This window comes from Prionailurus viverrinus, unplaced genomic scaffold (assembly GCF_022837055.1).
Source record: "Prionailurus viverrinus isolate Anna unplaced genomic scaffold, UM_Priviv_1.0 scaffold_35, whole genome shotgun sequence".
NCBI classification, from domain to species: Eukaryota; Metazoa; Chordata; class Mammalia; order Carnivora; family Felidae; genus Prionailurus; species Prionailurus viverrinus.
The window spans coordinates 8,136,773-8,153,369 of record NW_025927605.1 but is presented as its reverse complement, the minus strand read 5'-3'; the positions used below and the strand labels follow the sequence as shown (position 1 = coordinate 8,153,369).

The 16,597-nt window shown below is 58.9% G+C and overlaps 1 protein-coding gene across 1 annotated transcript; it reads right to left on the bottom strand.

Annotated features, from left to right (window-relative positions):
* Positions 1–91: 91 nt before the first annotated feature.
* Positions 92–15,916, bottom strand: PDK2 (pyruvate dehydrogenase kinase 2). Its single transcript, XM_047845924.1, has 11 exons — positions 15,656–15,916; positions 13,631–13,772; positions 6,909–6,980; positions 6,331–6,515; positions 5,726–5,815; positions 5,431–5,508; positions 2,953–3,029; positions 2,762–2,860; positions 2,489–2,596; positions 1,760–1,873; positions 92–1,181 (listed from the first exon to the last, which is right to left on the bottom strand). The coding sequence occupies exons 1-11, from the start codon at positions 15,771–15,773 to the stop codon at positions 1,041–1,043; spliced, it is 1,224 nt and encodes a 407-aa protein (XP_047701880.1). The 5' UTR covers positions 15,774–15,916; the 3' UTR covers positions 92–1,040.
* Positions 15,917–16,597: the final 681 nt, after the last annotated feature.

Here is a 16,597-nt window from a genome sequence, read left to right as displayed (position 1 = left end):
GGTAGTCACAGGGACCGCAGTCTGCGTGTGTTGTTTATGCATGTGGATCTCCTTCCCCCCCGCCCCGCCCAGGAAAGCAGCCAGGACACGGTCTCATTCAATCTCCTCTTTACTGTGGATGTCACAGTCATCATCACAGCCACTAGGAGGAACACACAACTTTAACCCCCTGTGTGCTAAGGGGAAGGGTGGGGGCTTTCAGGGCTATAAAACTAGCTATGCACATAGAGCATTCTAGGGAGAAAGCCACCCCAAGCACCTGCGTGTCCAGGCACAGTGGGAGGTGGGGTCTGGAGCTCAGCTGGAACCGTGTGGCTGTGGGGCCAGCAGGTGGGTGTGTGCATGTGAGGACATGCCAGGGGAGGGCTTGGGAGGTGCCTGAGGGGCTCTGAGAAGCTTAGCTGAGGGCAGCTGATCTCTGGGGCCTCCCAGGGTCTCCCATTTTAAGGGTGAGCCCTGGGTGAGAACTCCCGCCTCCTAACCTTGACCTTCAAAGCTCCGGGTGGAGGGAGGCGCTGTCGGACCAGGTCCCCAGCCAGGGGCCCAAGGGTGCAACCCCCTTTCTCCACCCGGGGACGCCCGGCTCCTTCCTAATGCTGACACTGGACGAGGGCCAGGGTGCCTGCACGGGCCGGGGGAGGAGGAGAAGGCAAGCAGGGTGTCCACTTGGAAGGTCAGGGCCGTGGAGGGCAGTGAGGGGGACCCAGGACCCCTGGCAGCAAAGTGGCAGCCCTGGTCTCAGAAGGAGGACGGCCATGGAAACAGCTCTGGGACACCCCATCAGGATGGAGACGGTCCCCCGTCTTCAGGCATCGCCCACCGAGCCTGAACACCAGGGAGACTACTTAGGGGTCTCCGTGGAGACAGAGATTGGCACTTAGGGGCCCCCCACGGACTGGTCGCCATGATTTCCACAGAGACAGAAGCTGGTCATCAGGGGGAGCCTCCCCCCCATCTGGGGGGGCTGGGGAGGGTCACCGTGGTGGCCAGTCCCAGAGACAGCAGTCCATCCTCTCAGGTGCAGGGGAGCGAGGCGGCCCCTAGCTGACACGGTAGGTGGACGTGTTCTTGGGCTCCGTGCTGGGCACACACCAGTCGCCCGCCTCCTGGATGGTCTGGTAGTGACGCCAGGCTGACTTGTTGTAGACGGGCAGGCGTTCCACGGAGTCCGTGGACAGGGCCTGGAGAGCACTAGGGTCAGCTCGTCCCGCTTCCCAGCGCCTCACCCACTCCTCAGGAGATCGCCCTTTCCCCCCGGGTGGGTTGTGGTGGCCTCTGAACGTGACCATGTCTGAGTCAGCCCAGCCAGGTGCCAGACACTGGCTGAGACAACTGACCCTGGCCCACGAAGACCCACGAAAGGACCTGTCCCTTCTGTGCCTTGCTCCTGCCCATTCAGGGAGGCTGCTCACTGAAAGGGTCAGGGAGGCAGAGGGAGGGTAGGCTGTGACCATGAACAGGGTCACGGACGCTGGGCCTCAGTCTCTTCCTGAGCTGAATGACAAGTTCTCTATGGTACGCCCCTTCCTCCTGGGTATAAGAAGTCAAAGGCCCCCAGAACAGGGGTCTTGGTCATACACCGTGGACTTCCTTAAATTGCCTGCCGGGTTGGGAATGCCTGGGGGTTGGGGAACTATAGCTTTGCTCTGATTCTCGGTCTGGAATGGGGAGAGGACTGGGGGGATGGAGAAGAAACCCAACAGCAGGCCGACACGCCAGGAAACCCCACAAGCCGGGCCCTGCGGTCTAGGAGCCTCACCTTGAGGTAGATGACAGCATCGGTCCCAAAGCCCTCCATGGAGAAGAGCTGCAGGTCTCCCTGGAAGTACTTGGCATAGAGGCGGGAAATGGGGAGCCCGTACCCGAAGCCAGCCTACAAGGGGGCAGCAAGGGAGCGTGATGCGGAGGCTGGTGCTGGGCCTCCTGGAGCTGCAGGGACCCATGTGCCGAGTTGGGGTTAGGGCCAGGGGATTCCCAGGATCCCCCGGGGGTGAGGGAAATGGGTCCGGTGGAGCCAGAAAGGCTGAGCCGTCTCAGCTGGGGTTGGTAGGAAGCAGGGGAGGCAGAGGAGCTCGGCCCTGGGAGCCAGTGGGTCTGGACGGGTCCAGGGGCTCCCGTTCCCACACCTCCTGCTCTGCTGGGAAGGCAGGGAGGTGCTGGAGCGTGAACAGAGCAGAGAGAGAGGCAGTAACTTCGTGGGGCCCTAGTGTGAGAGGGAGAGTTGAGGAAAGGTGACAGACAGATACCTGCAGGTCAGGTCAGAAGGCAGCCACAGGCTGGGGGGTGGGGGGAGTGGGAGAGGTGCCCTCCCCCGCCCCCCAACCCCCCAGACTGGGAAAGGTGACTGACACCACACACAGCCATACAAGAACAAAGACCACGGGAATCGAGGAGGCGAGTGATGGGGACAGTGACTGTTTGGTGAGGTGAAAAGACAGGCCTCCTTTAGGAGGCGGGGGCGGGGGGGACTGGAGAGAAGCCGTCTCACCAGCGGGGTCCCTCCAGTGCCTGGCTGGGGGGTGGGGGCTGTGGAGTACATGTAGCTGAAGAGTCGCTCGATCTTCCTCAGGGGGACTCCCCCACCCCGGTCACTCATCTGGGGGAGACGGATACGTCGTCAGTGCTCACGCCGCCCCACACCCTGACACCCCTGCCCCTCTCTTGGTCGTCCCCATCCCCAGGGTCTTCTCCGAGCCCATCTCGTGGTGGGAGGGAAGTTCCCACCCCGCTGTCCTCCGGCCCCAAACCAAGAGCCACATACTTTGATGGACAGATCTTCCTCACCCAAGGCCACCATGACCTTGATAGGTGGGAGGACAAGGCTGGACTCGTGGCTCTCCACAGTTGCGCGCATGGCATTCTGTGAAGGGAAAGGGGGAAGTGATGAGTGGGAGCGGCCTGGCCCAACCACCCCCAACCCCACAGAGGGAGGGCCATCCCCCGCCCCCTTACCTTGAAGAGCTCAAAAAGCATGTGGTAGAGGTGGGAAGGGACATAGACCATGTGAATTGGCTGTTTGGAGTTGGAGGCTGCGGGGAAAGTCAAGACCAAGGATCAGAAAACTGTCGAGAGGTCACCATTCTGCATTCATTCACTCAGCACCTAGGACCCAGCACTCAACCACCCATCTATCGTCCAACCATCTGCTGGGCCACCCATCCGGCAATTGTTCATCCAGCTGTCCATTCGTTCGGCGTCCGTTCAACCATCTATCTATTCATACGGTATCCATCCATTATAAAATGTCCGTCCATCCATCTGTTCATGCATCCATCCAACCACTGATGTTTAATGGTCAACATTTATGAATTCGTCCAACTACCCATCCAGTGTCCATTCAACCATCCAACTGTCCCTCAACTATGCATCTGTTCAAACATCTATCCTTCTCAGTTATCCATGCATTCAGAGGGTACAGATCCATCCTGCCCTTGATCCACTGTTTATTGAGCCACCCATCCACTCAAGAAGTATCTATCCATCCCATATCCAGCCTCCTAGCATTCACCTAGCATTCACCTATCATTCTTTTTTTTTTTTTGAACGTTTATTTATTTTTGAGAGAGAGACAGAGCACAAGTGGGGGAGGGGCAGAGAGAGAGGGAGACACAGAATCCAAAGCAGGCTCCAGGCTCCGAGCTGTCAGCACAGAGCCCGACGCGGGGCTCGAACCCACAAACCACGAGATCATGACCTGGGCCGAAGTTGGATGCTTAACTGACTGAGCCACCCAGCGGCGCCCCCTGGGGAGATTTTTTAATCCAGTGGGGGGAGGGGAGAGGTGCTGCACATGACTCTTAGAACAGCACTCTGCCCCTCAAGAATCGCTCTGACCTGGAGAGTTTCTTGGTGTCTTTTCCAGGTACCTGGCACAGAGCTTTGTAGCAGGAGCTCAATAAGTGTGCGGTGGATTAAGGAATGAAGGAATCCCAGGCCTGCGCTGGGCAGTGGGGCATAAAGTCGAATAAAATTCAGCCCGACCATCTTGGAAACTCAAGTCTGGACAAACACACAACTGACTTTCACATTGGGTGTGGTACCCAGAGCTATGTGCCAGGCCCTGAACTTGACCCCAGGGATACTGAAGTAAAGTAGCCTGTCTCTGCCTTTCTAGCTTTGTCCCCAAGGAATTCAAACAGAGGTAGGTGGGTGCCTAACTATGTTTTCTAGGAGGTGCAGGAAGGCTTTTCCGAGGACCTGAACTTGAACTGGGCCTTAAGGATGTGGGCAGCATGACTTCCAGGCATGAAATACCTACCTAGGTTTCTGGAACCCAGGTAGGGGGCGGCTAAGGAGCAGGTGGGGGAGGGGAAGGGTATAGAAACTTCCAGATCCCTGATCGCCCTTTCTCCTATGCCCCTGATTCATCAGCAGGTCCTGGCGTCTCTATTTCTTTTTATCAAATCTACCCTCTTTTTTTCGTCTCTGCTGCCTTGCCCTCCCGTGGATTCCTGCAGTGACCTCCTAACCGGGCTTCCTGAGGTCTCACCCACCCTCTCCAACCTCTAAATATCTTCGCAACGTAAGTCAGACCCTGGCATCGCTGTGTTTCAAATCCTCCGATGGGCTTCCCGCTGCACACGAAATCCCAGCTCCTGTCTGTGGCCATGGGCCCTGCGTGCCCTGGCCTCTGTCTCCAACCCCTTCCTGCCCATCTCCCAGCCCACTCACTGGTCCTGCTGGTCCCTGACCACCCCATCCAAAGTAGGACCCTTGCAGCCACCTTCTTGTATCCCCTCTTGCCTTCCTCTTTTGGTAATAGACACCCCCTCCCCCAAAGTTTTAACGGGCACGTGGCTGCCCAGCTAGACTGAATTCCCAGGCTCCCTGGCAGCCGGGCATGGCCAGGTGACTTAGGGGAGTGACTGTCCACCCCCTGAGCCCTGCCTTCTACATCTTCTTCCCCTTCTCCAGCTGGAACTGAGACCTCAGGGTGGGTGGCCAGCTCTGACTGCTCTGCCCCAGGGGCTGGAGAGGGGGACGCCTCTCTTGTAATTAAGCCACTGTTGTCTGGATTCTGGAAGGGCAGCCAAATTGATACCCTATTAAATACACCGCTCCTCGCCATCGCTGTCGTGTGACCTCATCTTGCTTCCTCCCCATCACTTGTCACCATCTGAAATTAGCTTGTTTATTATTTGTTCACTGGCTAACACCCAGCACCAAGAACGTAGCCTCCACGAGAACAGAGTGCCTCGCCTGGCGTGTTTACTGCCTAATAAATGCTTAATATAAATTAGTAATGATACTGCTAATAATAAGTCAATACTAGCTCTGCTTCTGCCCCATCCAGTGCTTTTCCTTCCCCCCCCCCCCCCCAGGTCTTTTCCTGACTCTCCCATATCACCTTCTACTCCGGAGCCCTTAGACAAACACACACTCACACACACACACACACACACACACACACACACGGCCTTGTTCACTCACTATTGATCTCTTGGATCTCCAAGTCAGGGGAGGCCATGTAGTACTTGTCACACAAGAGCTTGGCCATATCATAGGCATCTGAGAGAAGAGAGGGGCCATTTAGGGAATGGGGCGGTCCCGGCAGGCAGCCGACCCTCTTGGCACTGGCTTGGGGGGGGGGGGTGGGCATTGCTAACATTACACCCAAGGGGACGAGGCCCCCACCCGCCAGGGAATGGCTCAGCCTCGGGCCAGGTGTCCTGAAAGGGGTCTCTGGGGCTCCTCCGTGTGGGTCAGCACGGCGGGCACGGCTTACCCTTCACCACCTCGGAGACGTTGCAGTTGGGGTCGATGCTGCCAATGTGTTTGGGGTGGGCCGGGTTGGTGCTGCCGTCAAAAATCAGGGCTGTAGGCAGGAAGGAAGGGTGCTGTCCGTGGGGCTCCCCTCCTGCCCCCAGGGCTCTCTGACTCCACCCCTACGCTTAACACCTCTCCCCCCCACCTCCTCCCCGTCTGGACTGTTTGCAGACCTGAAGTCTGCTCAGAGAGCCTCCTCCCCCACACAGCCCACATTACATTTCTTCCTCCTTCTGCTAAACCACTTACAAAAATGATTTTCCCCGTCCCGCATCAGAAATGATCTGAGCATGAGGAACTCACTTGATTTTCAACTGGTTACGATCTCTCAACAATCACAGTGAATACTTTGGGACTGGGGGACTCGGAACAGCAAACTGTTGCCGAAAGTACTAGAGAGGGTTTTGACGAATACCACACGGGACAGTGTGTAGGGAGGGAACATGATTTTGCATCCTACAAACACGGAGAACAACACGCCTCATTGCTGCCGTGTTCCTTCTCCGCCGTGGAGCCAGAATCCCTCTTTCGGGTCCTGAGCCACCTCCCCCAGCCCCTACTCACTGTGCTGGTTGATGAGCATGCGGATGGAGATGCGGCTGAGGTAGAAGCGGTCCAGAAAGTACTGGATGTTCTGGTTGGAGACCGGGTCGTCGCCGTAGGTGTCCTTGTACTCCAGCACGCCCTGCGCCATGGTGGGCACCACGTCGTTGTGGCGGTTCCGGATGGTGATCAGGGCATCGGTGAACCTGCAGGGCACGGCGGCTGTCGGCCCCCCGCCCTGTCCCAACCCTGGGCCCCCTCGGGCTCCTCCCCACCTCTGACGTCCTCTTCCCGAGTCTTCATTCACTCGACCCTTCCCAACCTGATGGACACACGGTGCCTTCCCCACTGCTTCCCAAGCCTGCCCTGAATCTCCCACCGCCTGTCTGACAGCTGGGAACTCTTCACGGGCAGGGGCTCGGATCCCCCAACCAGACTCAGGGACACCGAGGCCAGGGGCCAACTCCCCCCTCAGACTGGATAGCCTTGAGGACAGAGGTCATTTCTTCCACCCTCCTGGCATTTCTGCATCTGGGCTGTGACCCCGAGCCCCCTCGCCTGCACCCGCCCTCCTGCCCCCGGTGGAGGCCCTCACTCACTGGCTCAGGGTACGATGGTCCTCGGGGTCTTTGTCCAGGAACTCCATGATGTCCAGGAGACTTTGGACATACCTGTGTGCAGTGGGGGAGGGGGGACATGGCCTCAGCTCCAGGCCAGGCCCGGCCGCCCTTCCCACCTGATAGCTGGCCCCATGCCTGCCCCGCCCCTACGGTGGGCGGCACCCGGACGGCACTGGTCGACAGGCTGCACCACACTTTTTCCCAATGTGTTTCATCTGTATGCGAATCTCCCTGACAACACAGTAAGTTATGCAAGAACATCTCTCATTTGCTGGTCCCCCATATAGCACCTTTGCTTTGGGATCTAAGAATGGCAGTCTCAGGAGGGCTCTGGAGATCATCCCACGCCCGGGGCCTCATGGATTACGGACCAAGATTCTGCAGTGAGAGGAGGCTGGAGCAAGTCACTTAACCTCCCTGAGCGCCCTTCACGGAAACCGACTGTAACATCTGACCTGTCGGGTTGCTGTTTCATCCCACGGGGCATGGCTGGCCAGCCCGGGGCATGTCGGAGCCCAGGCTCAGTGAGGATTATAGCCTAATCCTAACACTCTGGGCTGGGCACAGGAGCCGTGCAGTCTGCCCAGGGGAGTGGATTTTGAAGGGCAGGTGGGAAGGACACAGGAGTGGGGCAGGCAGGCCCGGCCCTGGCCATGGGTGGGGCTGGAGCCCCCAGCGAGCCAGGAAAGCTCACTCCACTCCAAAGGCCCGACAGGGGTACGTGGCCGCCTGCTGCTCCCATCCGCAGGCCTCGTTGGGAGGCCAATTTCCTCAGGATCTACAAAAGAGCTAGGTAACCGGGGGAGTGTTAGGAAGTCCTGAACTCGGGGCAGCAGGGGAACAGCCGGTAAAAGGGAGTCAGGCCCACCCGTGGCAGCAGAGGGTATCAACCCAGAGCCTGCGTCAACCTAGAGCCCCTGTGAGCCGGGACCCCCGCTGTGCCCCGGCTGACATGCCCAGTCCACAGGCTGTTCTCCTGGGGAAGGCCACCAAGCGGAGCCTCTCTCCGGGAGAAACACTTCTAGCCAGCAGGAAGGGGCTGCCTGGGGCAGAGGGCTGTGGGGCCCAACAGTCTCTAGGAGAGGCCCCTCCGCAGCAGGAGCATTCCTTTGTACACAGTGCTTTGACCTTGACAGGTATGACGAGCAGGAATTAGCCCCGTTTCACAGGTTCCTCAACTGAGGCCTGAAGCAGCCGTCCAGCTGGGAGGTGGTATAAGAGAAGACTCAAGCCTCCGGCACTCTGGCCACCCCGTAGTGCCGTCTGCTCAAAATGCTCACCTCCGTGTCCCCGCGGGTCCCTCTGTGCAGAATACCCTTCCCCCTTCACCTACCAACCGCTGTCTTCCCTCTCTTGCTTCAGACAGCGGAAGAGAGAGTGGGAAAGCTGGCTTGGGGGCTGGCTCTACTGAGTCGCTGTCTCGGCTTTCCCACTTCATGGCTGTGTTGCCTGTGTAAGTCGTGCAGCCTCTCCGGGCCCGAGTTTCCGCCTCAGGAAAACGGAGGGTCTTGTACCTACTGCCATCGCTACCTTTCAGTGAGGGTCGAACGTGACCATTGGCACAGTGCCTAGCACACAGTGAGCACTCTCTAGATGTGCGTCCTTGTCACGAGTGGAGGTTTAAATGTCGCGCTGGGCTTCAAATCCACGTCTGTCTGACTCCAAGTCCACACCGTGTGGCCAGCTGCCCGCCACCTACACTGGTCCTCATAGTGCTGGGGCCAATGTGATGGCGGCCGGCATTTCCAGGGGGCCAGGCTCGGACAGGGCTCGGCCCTGTGCTTGCCTGCTCCCCTACGTTAGCCTCCGCGTTAACCAGGGAGCTAGGTGCTCCTGCTGCACCCATTCCACAGATGAGGGGGCTACCGTGCAGAGCAGGGCCTCTCTCTCTCTCTCTCTCTCTCTCTCTCTCGCAGGCTGTGTGCCGCCAGATCCCTGTTCCGCCCCCTCACCGCCATGCCCAGGATAAGCTTCACGCTCAGGATTCTGGGAGGGCGAGGGGATCTGGGGAGAACACCTGCAAGGGTACAAGGCTGGGGTAGGTAGAAGAGAGGAGGGGGAGGAAACCAGCTGGGGAGTGGAGCCCAGAACCCCTGGGTTAGAACCCCTGCCGGCCTGCCTCGCAGGGCCTTTCCTTCCGGGGAGTAGTCCTCCCAGGTGGACTCTCGGGAGGGGAGAGGAGAGGATGGGAAGGATTTTCCCAGAGGACCCCGGCCCCCGCCTGAAGCCTTGCAAGGTCTGCTGCACCGGATGTCACGATCGGGTCCTAAAGGGAGAGGCACCGGGGAAGGAGTGAGGCTCGCTGGCTCCCGCGCTGTCCCCCACTCCGAGGGCCGGCGAAAGAACTGGGCTCGGACCCGGGAGGCCGGAAAGCGGTGGTGCAATGACAGGCACTCCACTTCACTTCTAAGTTTATCCGCCCCCCAAACCCATGGCCGGACAGAGCAGGCCCAGCCGGCAGCGGGGGCCCGACACAGCTGCCCTAGGGAAGGCCTGGGCCTGCCGACCTCAGCAAATCAGGCCCCGGGGCGCCTGCCTTCTGGGGCCTTCTAGCCTGCCCAGAGCCCTGGATTTGGGAGGCGGGGCAGGGGTGGGGGTGGCGGAACATGTGGCGAGGTGGAGGGGGTGAGCGCACACCATGCAGTAACGTCCACAGCCGCTGGGAATAAGAAGTGTGAACGAGGCCGTGGCCATTTGAGGAGGGGGAGGTGACAGACCTGTCCTGCATCGTCCAGATGGAAGCTGCTCTGTGGAGGGGTGCTGGGTGCAGTCCCTGAGCCAGGCAGACTCGGGTCCTGGGGCTACAGAAGCCGCTGAGCCGCTCAGGTCCCCGGCTATAAAGTGGGGTTCACGGCAATAGCACTCTGACGTTCTCAGTCTCAACTCTGATCCTGGAAGGAGCGGGTGAGGGGGTCGGTGACGATTTGGCCCCAGCCCCAGCCCCATGCCTGGGGTACGGCGGGCCCTGGGTTCTCAAGGGCCGTGGTTCCTGTAGGGTTGGGGTGCGGGGTCTAGACCCCACTGACGGGCAAGGGAGGTTCATGAGAAGGTGCTGGCCATAGGGCCCCCAGCCCCTTTCCCTGCCACCCCTTGGTGGCAGGAGATTCTTAACCTCACTTAACCCCCTACCTTCTGGAAGCACACGCCTACCAGCGCCACGCCCTCCTCCTTGGGTTGGCTTTCTCTCCTGCTCCGTGCTCAGCATCCCTAGGCGGCACACGTTCTGATAAGGGGAGCCCTACTGTCTGCGGAGGACTCGCTTTGTGAGTGTGGAAACGTCTGATCCACGTTGCTGCCCACCCCCCCCACCCCCCCACCGCCGCCGAACACAGCACTCTTCCCCTCCCCTCATGAACGCAGCCACCAGGTCACAAGGCCGCCGCTGGAGTCCCGGCTCTCTCACCAGCAGCCTGTGGTCACACCTGTGTCTTCACCTCTCTGAACCTCAGCCTGCTCATCTATGAAATGGGGATAAAAACAAGGCCTCCTTCCTCGGGCGGTCGGGAGCGCTAAGTGCGGGAATACAAGGACATGCCTAGTTCCTGATGCACAGCAGGCCCTCCGGGTCTGTTTGCTTTGGTCATTGCCATCGCTATTATTGCCACATTGTCTAAGAGAACCTCGGCCACAGTCACAGATCTTTGGCCTGGAAGGGACTGCTGCCCCGGAGCTCAGGGCATCTAACGGTGGCATCTGCCCTTAGAAACAGGATGGATCCCCATTTTATGGGGGAGGAAGCCGAGGCTCAGGGAGGCCAGAGGCTTGCCAAGGATGAAGGGTCCAGCAAGCAGCAAAGCCAAGCCTCAAAGTCGAGTGTGCTGACACCGACACCAACGACCAGGGCTTTCTACTCTCTTCCAGTCGCTTCCAAAACAGGCGCCCTCTGCACCAGGTCTGTCTGGTTGAAACAATTTATCAGGTTTATTTAAAACCAGGAATGCTCAGCTTGTCCACACTGACCCTCCACCCTGGCCTAGACTCTCTCGGCAGCTGAGAAACTCGCTAGCTATCGCCACATCTTAGCACCACTGCCTCTGATCGCATTTGCACAGGCCTCTCCCATTTCCCAAGGGACGGCATTTCCTCCCTACCCATCAGACTCTGAGGACAGTGGCCCTCCTGCCAGGCTCCTTGGTATGTTGTCCCCCTGCTGTCGTGCGAACCCTGCCCACCTCCACCTCTGCGTCCAAGCTCCTGGAGGAGGTATGCACTCTCTCACAGGCAGCCACCTCGTCCCCATCGGAAAGTCCTTCCTCCCCTCACACTTCAGCTTCTCTTGCTGCGGCCCATGCCCGTTCTCTGGAAAAAAAACCTCAGCAGGCTTCTCTTCAGTGCACCAGGACACTCACTCTAGCAGTCCCGTCGCCTGCTCTCCTGTGAGTTAAATCATCCACCGGGAGGGGTTCTCTCTTGTCTAACTCCGCTCCCGCCTTCTGTTGCTGGACGCCACTTCCAAGCTTTCGGGGAAGAAAAGCCAGGCCAAGCCCGCCCATGTGCGATTCATTTTCAGGAATGGCCTGTGCAGGAGCCTGGGGGCGTCACGGGCAGTTCAGCAGCTCCCTGCTCCCCTACACCCTGACAGACATCCTCCGGCTCTCCTAGGAACACGGCGTCCCGGGAGGGGCCCGAGAGGGCCTGTCTTGGAGTCAGGGACCTGCTGGAGAGGCAGTCAGCCAGTCAGCCGGGCAGAGCCGGAGGAGGAGCGGGGGACCAGATGGCACCTTCTGTCTCCTCCCTGCGACTTCCACACGCCCCATGGTGGGAAATACCGGCTGGCTCAGATGTCCTGCACCTCAGAGGGACAGGGCCCGGCGAGGGGTGACCTGGTGGGGCTATAGGAAGACCAGTTTCCGCCCTCCCCCCCCCACCCCCCTTCACAGCTTGTATCCAAAGCACTATAGGCACAAAGTGAGGTCTCAGAGGCCTGCCTCTACACCTTGGCACTGGCAGTTCCAAGGCCTGGAATGCCCTTCCCTTCCTTCTAGTTCTAGGCTCACGGAGGCACCCTATAAGGCCCAGGGATGTATTGCCTCGGCTATGTGTCCATTTCAACTTCCCCACAACTTTCTGCTTCTTTTTCTAAACGCTTGTTAATTTTGAGAGAGAGAGAGAGAGCATGTGCATGCGAGGGAGAGGGGCAGAAAGAGAGAGGGAAAGCGAGAATCCCAAGTAGGCTCTGTGCCACCAGCGCAGAGGCATGTGCGGGGCCGAAACCCCTAAACCGAGATCATGGGTCGCCCAATACACTGAGCCACCCAGGCAGGTGCCCCTCCCCCACAACTTTCTGACTCAGTGTGCACCTTCTATGTGCCTGGCCTTGTGCACAAAACGCTTTCCTTACTGTGTCTCAAGTTGGAGAAAGTCCTGCGTGTGCCTATCCACACGTAGCAAAAATGCTGGAAAGGCCCCAATAAAACCTTATGAAACGCTACCAGTGTTTGGTTACGGGGTGGAGGGTAGTGGCTGGCATTCTCTTCTAGCTGCTTTGCCGTGTTTTCCAAATGTCAAAGTGGGCATGTTATACTTCTACAATGAGGAGAAAAACCTAACCGATGTCACTTTTGAATAACATTTTGGTTCTTGGGAGGGCACCTGGATGGCTCAGTCGGTTGAGCGTCCGACTTCGGCTCAGGTCATGATCTCACGGTGCGTGAGTTCGAGCCCCGCGTCGGGCTCCGTGCTGACAGCTCGGAGCCTGGAGCCTGCTCCGGATTCTGTGCCTCCCTCTCTCTGCCCCTTCTCTCTGTCTCTCCAAAATGAACCCACGTTAAAAAATTTTTTTTAATATTTTGGTTCTTAAGTAAAAGTAACTCTTCTTCAGCAGCTCATTGCTCCCACCACTGCCTATGGAGCTCTTCACTTACCCACTCTGCTCCCTACCAGATCGCAGGCTCCCTGAGGGCAGTTGCTGCTGCTGTTTTCCCGTACCCAGCATGGCCCTGGGCTCACAGCAGGTGTGGACCCATCCAACAGGATTCCACAGCCACATCACGCCATTGCCAGAAGAGCCAGCAAAGGGCTTCTGCACAGGTACCACCAAAGACCAACAATGATTAGCCACTTTCGTGCCCCTTACAAACTCCTGTTTGTTCTTCACGTGACTGGCCATTGATTGATGCCATCCAGTTACTTAACCTGGGACAGAGTTCTAGAGTGACCTCTGCTGAGGATTTCCCTCTGCTACTGCTACGACTTTTGGGCCTTACCCTCCAAAGTTCTTGGGGGTAGGTACTAGGCCTGGGTCTGAGTGTTTCCCAACATCCAAAACAGTCTGACTTGTAGCTTGGATTACATAATTTGAAAATTCGTTTCTTTCTGTTTCCCTGGCCCTACTATGTTGCCCCAGATAAACGTTACCCGGTAGGTGCTGGCTTTTCAGAACCAGGGCCAGTGGCGAATGGCGACATGAGCTTGGTTTGAGTTTTGGCTGCGGAAAACGATTTCCCAGGGGGATCCTGGGTTTCCAGAGGAAGGAGAGTGGTTAAGTATAGGGATGGCCCACAGGCATGGAGGCTAGGAGCTTTATCTTGGCCTCGCATTCCACTTGACCTTGGGCAACTCTCTAGCCTCTTGGAGCCTCTGTGCTTCCCCACTGTCCCCACCTCCCTCAAGGCTGCTGGAAGCACAAAGACTCCATCTCCGAGCCCAGGGGCATCTGGCAGCGGCATGGGCAGTGGAGTGGGAGTGGCCAGGGGTCTCACCAGCTCTGGACCAGCTGTACCGAGGGCGTGCTCAGCACCCGGTCGGGAAGCAGGTTAATCTCTTTCATGATGTTGGCCAGGCGCACGGGCAGCTCCTGCCGCAGGAAGGTGAATGACGTTTTCTCACAGGCATTGCTGGACCCTAGAGGGAGAGAGAGAGAGAGGGGAGCCCACCCAGCTGCAAACCACTGGAGCCACTGATCATCTCAGGGTCAGGTGGAAAAAAATCCTTCATTTCCTGAGAGTGCAGAGAAGCGACCAGGGGCACAAAGCAAAGCAGCTCTCCTAAGCCCCTGCACTGTTCTCACCTCCATACCACCCCTCCGAACCCTCTTCAAGCTTGCGTCCTCTCCCCAGGCCCCAATGACCCCTGCTTGCCTTCTACCACAGGGGACAGGGCCACTCCCAGGCACTCTTGGAGCCGCCTCTGGCCTAAGCGACCTCACTTTGTGTCTTTCTGTCTCTCTTAGCAGAAGCTCCAACTGCAGAGTAGAGGGGGTGGAGTGGGGCTGATCCAGGTGGGCAGAGAAGCCCGGGAAAACCACCCCTTCCTGGGGCTGGAAATGGCCGAGGTGAGCTAAGCCTGGTCCATCACAGCTGCAGGGGCCCAGCGTCATTGTGGGCCCAGTCCGTCCTCACCTAGGCTGGTCTTGATGACCACTGTAGAGTTGCTCCTGCATTAATGCCTGCCTGTGGGGCAAACAGGGCCCAGGCTTGGGAACCCAAATACCTTGATCCTTGGTCTGGCTTCAAGATGAAGACCAAGTGATAGACTAAGGCCATGGCCTAGGGTCAGAAGACCTAGATTCGAGTCTAAGTTCTGCTCCCAACTCTGCCACCAAGGGCATGTCACCGTCCTTCTGAAGATCTGTTTCCCCCACTGCACTACAAGTGGACCCAACCCTACTATGAGCCCCACCTAGCCCGTTTCTATAACTGGGGTCCAGTTTGGACCGGACAACTGCTGGTGGCTGGGAATGGGCCCAGGAGGCTTTCCTACACGGAGACAGCTCGAACAGGGCAGGGGGACAGGCAGACAAGTCCTGGGGAACAGGGGCCCTGTGTCCTGGCTGCCACCTCCCCACCCCCTCCCATCGGTGACGCAGCTGTAACTCGAGCCAGGCACTGTCTCTTCAACTCTTGAGAGACCTGGGCATCCCCTCCTAATCCCCAGCTGGCACCACGGAAATACATGTAGACAGACAGGGCCCACACAATGCCTGTTTCAGTCGCCACACTGGCACAGCTTTGCTTCTGCTCCAGAGGCACCCCCAGCGCGCTGCTGGTGGGTGATCCTGGCCCAGAAACCTAGGGACAGCCAAGGTTGCAAGCCTCCTGACTCCACCTCATGGTGCCCCAGGCCTTGGCCCGGTTGGGGACAGGGAGCCAGGCCCAAACAGATTTGCTCTTCAAGTGTCCTTGCCCACTGGGACAGCTGGGGGCCAGCTCCTTCAGCGGGTGGAGGCATAGGGACCAGCGACCTCCCTCCTGTTGACACTTTCTGAAAGAGCCTGGGCCCCACCTGACCCCAGGGTGCCCAGCCCAGCCCAGGTCTTCTTCCAGATGGTTGCACCTCCCAATCCTGCCTTGTTACTGCCACCAGCATCCCCGCCCTATTTCCTCTCCAACTCCTACCCTTTGAGCCACTAGGGCAACCACCGTTAACCCTTTCTGTCTGGATATATGCCACTCCCTTCCTGCCCTAACATCATCGCCTCATTGCCCCTTACTCCAAGACCTCTCGCAAAGCCCAGCAAGACACCTGGACCCCTCCTTGTCAGTGCTCCCACTTCCCATTAACGACCTAGTCCAGAGCTCTTCCCCAGGGCACCTTAACCCTTTCGGGGCCAGTCCCGGCCCCCTCCCTTTAACCCTTTCCTGCCTGGTACCCTTCCAAGCAACCCTTCGCTGTCACGCAGGGCCTTTCTTCTCCGCATTGATCCTTCATGACCAGGGCCTCTTCACTTACCGCCCCCCGGCGCCCCGCGGGCCCCCGCGGCCAGCCGCCCCCCGCGCACTCCGTACCGAAGTCCAGAAACTGCTTCATGGACAGCGGGGACGGGGAGAACTTGCTGAAGTGTTCGATGTACTTGGGCGCCCCTGCCAGGGACGCATTTTTCAGCAGCGCGCGGACCCAGCGCATGACGGCGGCGGCGGCGGCGGCTGCGGCGGCAGCGGCCGCTGCTCGGGCTCGGGCTCCAGTCCCTCCGCGGGCAGCGCTGGCTCTAGCGGCGGCCCAGCCCGGCCCAGGGACTGGGGCCCGCGGTCTCCTCCCCGCCCCGGTCCCGGCAGTCCTCCAAGCCGCGGCCAATCGGCTCGTCGAGGTGCTCTGACGTCGCCAATGGCCGCTCACAAACAACCCCGGCAGAGCCAATCGCTTCTTGCCCCGGCACGTGGCTTCCCCTGGACCCGCCCCCTTAACCCGTCCAAGCCCGGCGAGGCCCGTTGTTTTCTTGGGTAGCACCGAGGGCCCGCCCCCCGAGCGTTCGTTCCTCCCTTTCCTCCTCCGGGCCAAGCCCCGCTTAACCCCTGCCTCCCCAGAGGTCCGTTATTCCTCCTTTCCACTTCCTTTCCCGCGCTCTCCCCGAATCTCCTTCGCTCGCCTCCCCTGAAATTATCCGGATAGTTTTCAACGAACCCCTTTCCTCCCAAAGGGACCTGTTTCACCCGCCCGGATCCGCATTTGCGCTCCCCGAGGGGGACGGTCTGGTGGGTTCCCAGTCCGGATGACAGTGACTTAGACTGGAAATGTTTGCAAACTTCGGGATCAAGATGCAAGCCCATGCTCACCCCTCATACAGATTTGCCCCCACCCGCTTCCACACAGATCCAAGCGGCTCGGGAAAAGGCGACACCCAGAGTCAAAACCCTAACGACTGGCGGCGGCGGAGGCAGCCGCTAGCATCGGCGCTATGAGTGCAGTTTACAAAACACTTATTTTATTATTCTCTACTCATTTGACTTGAG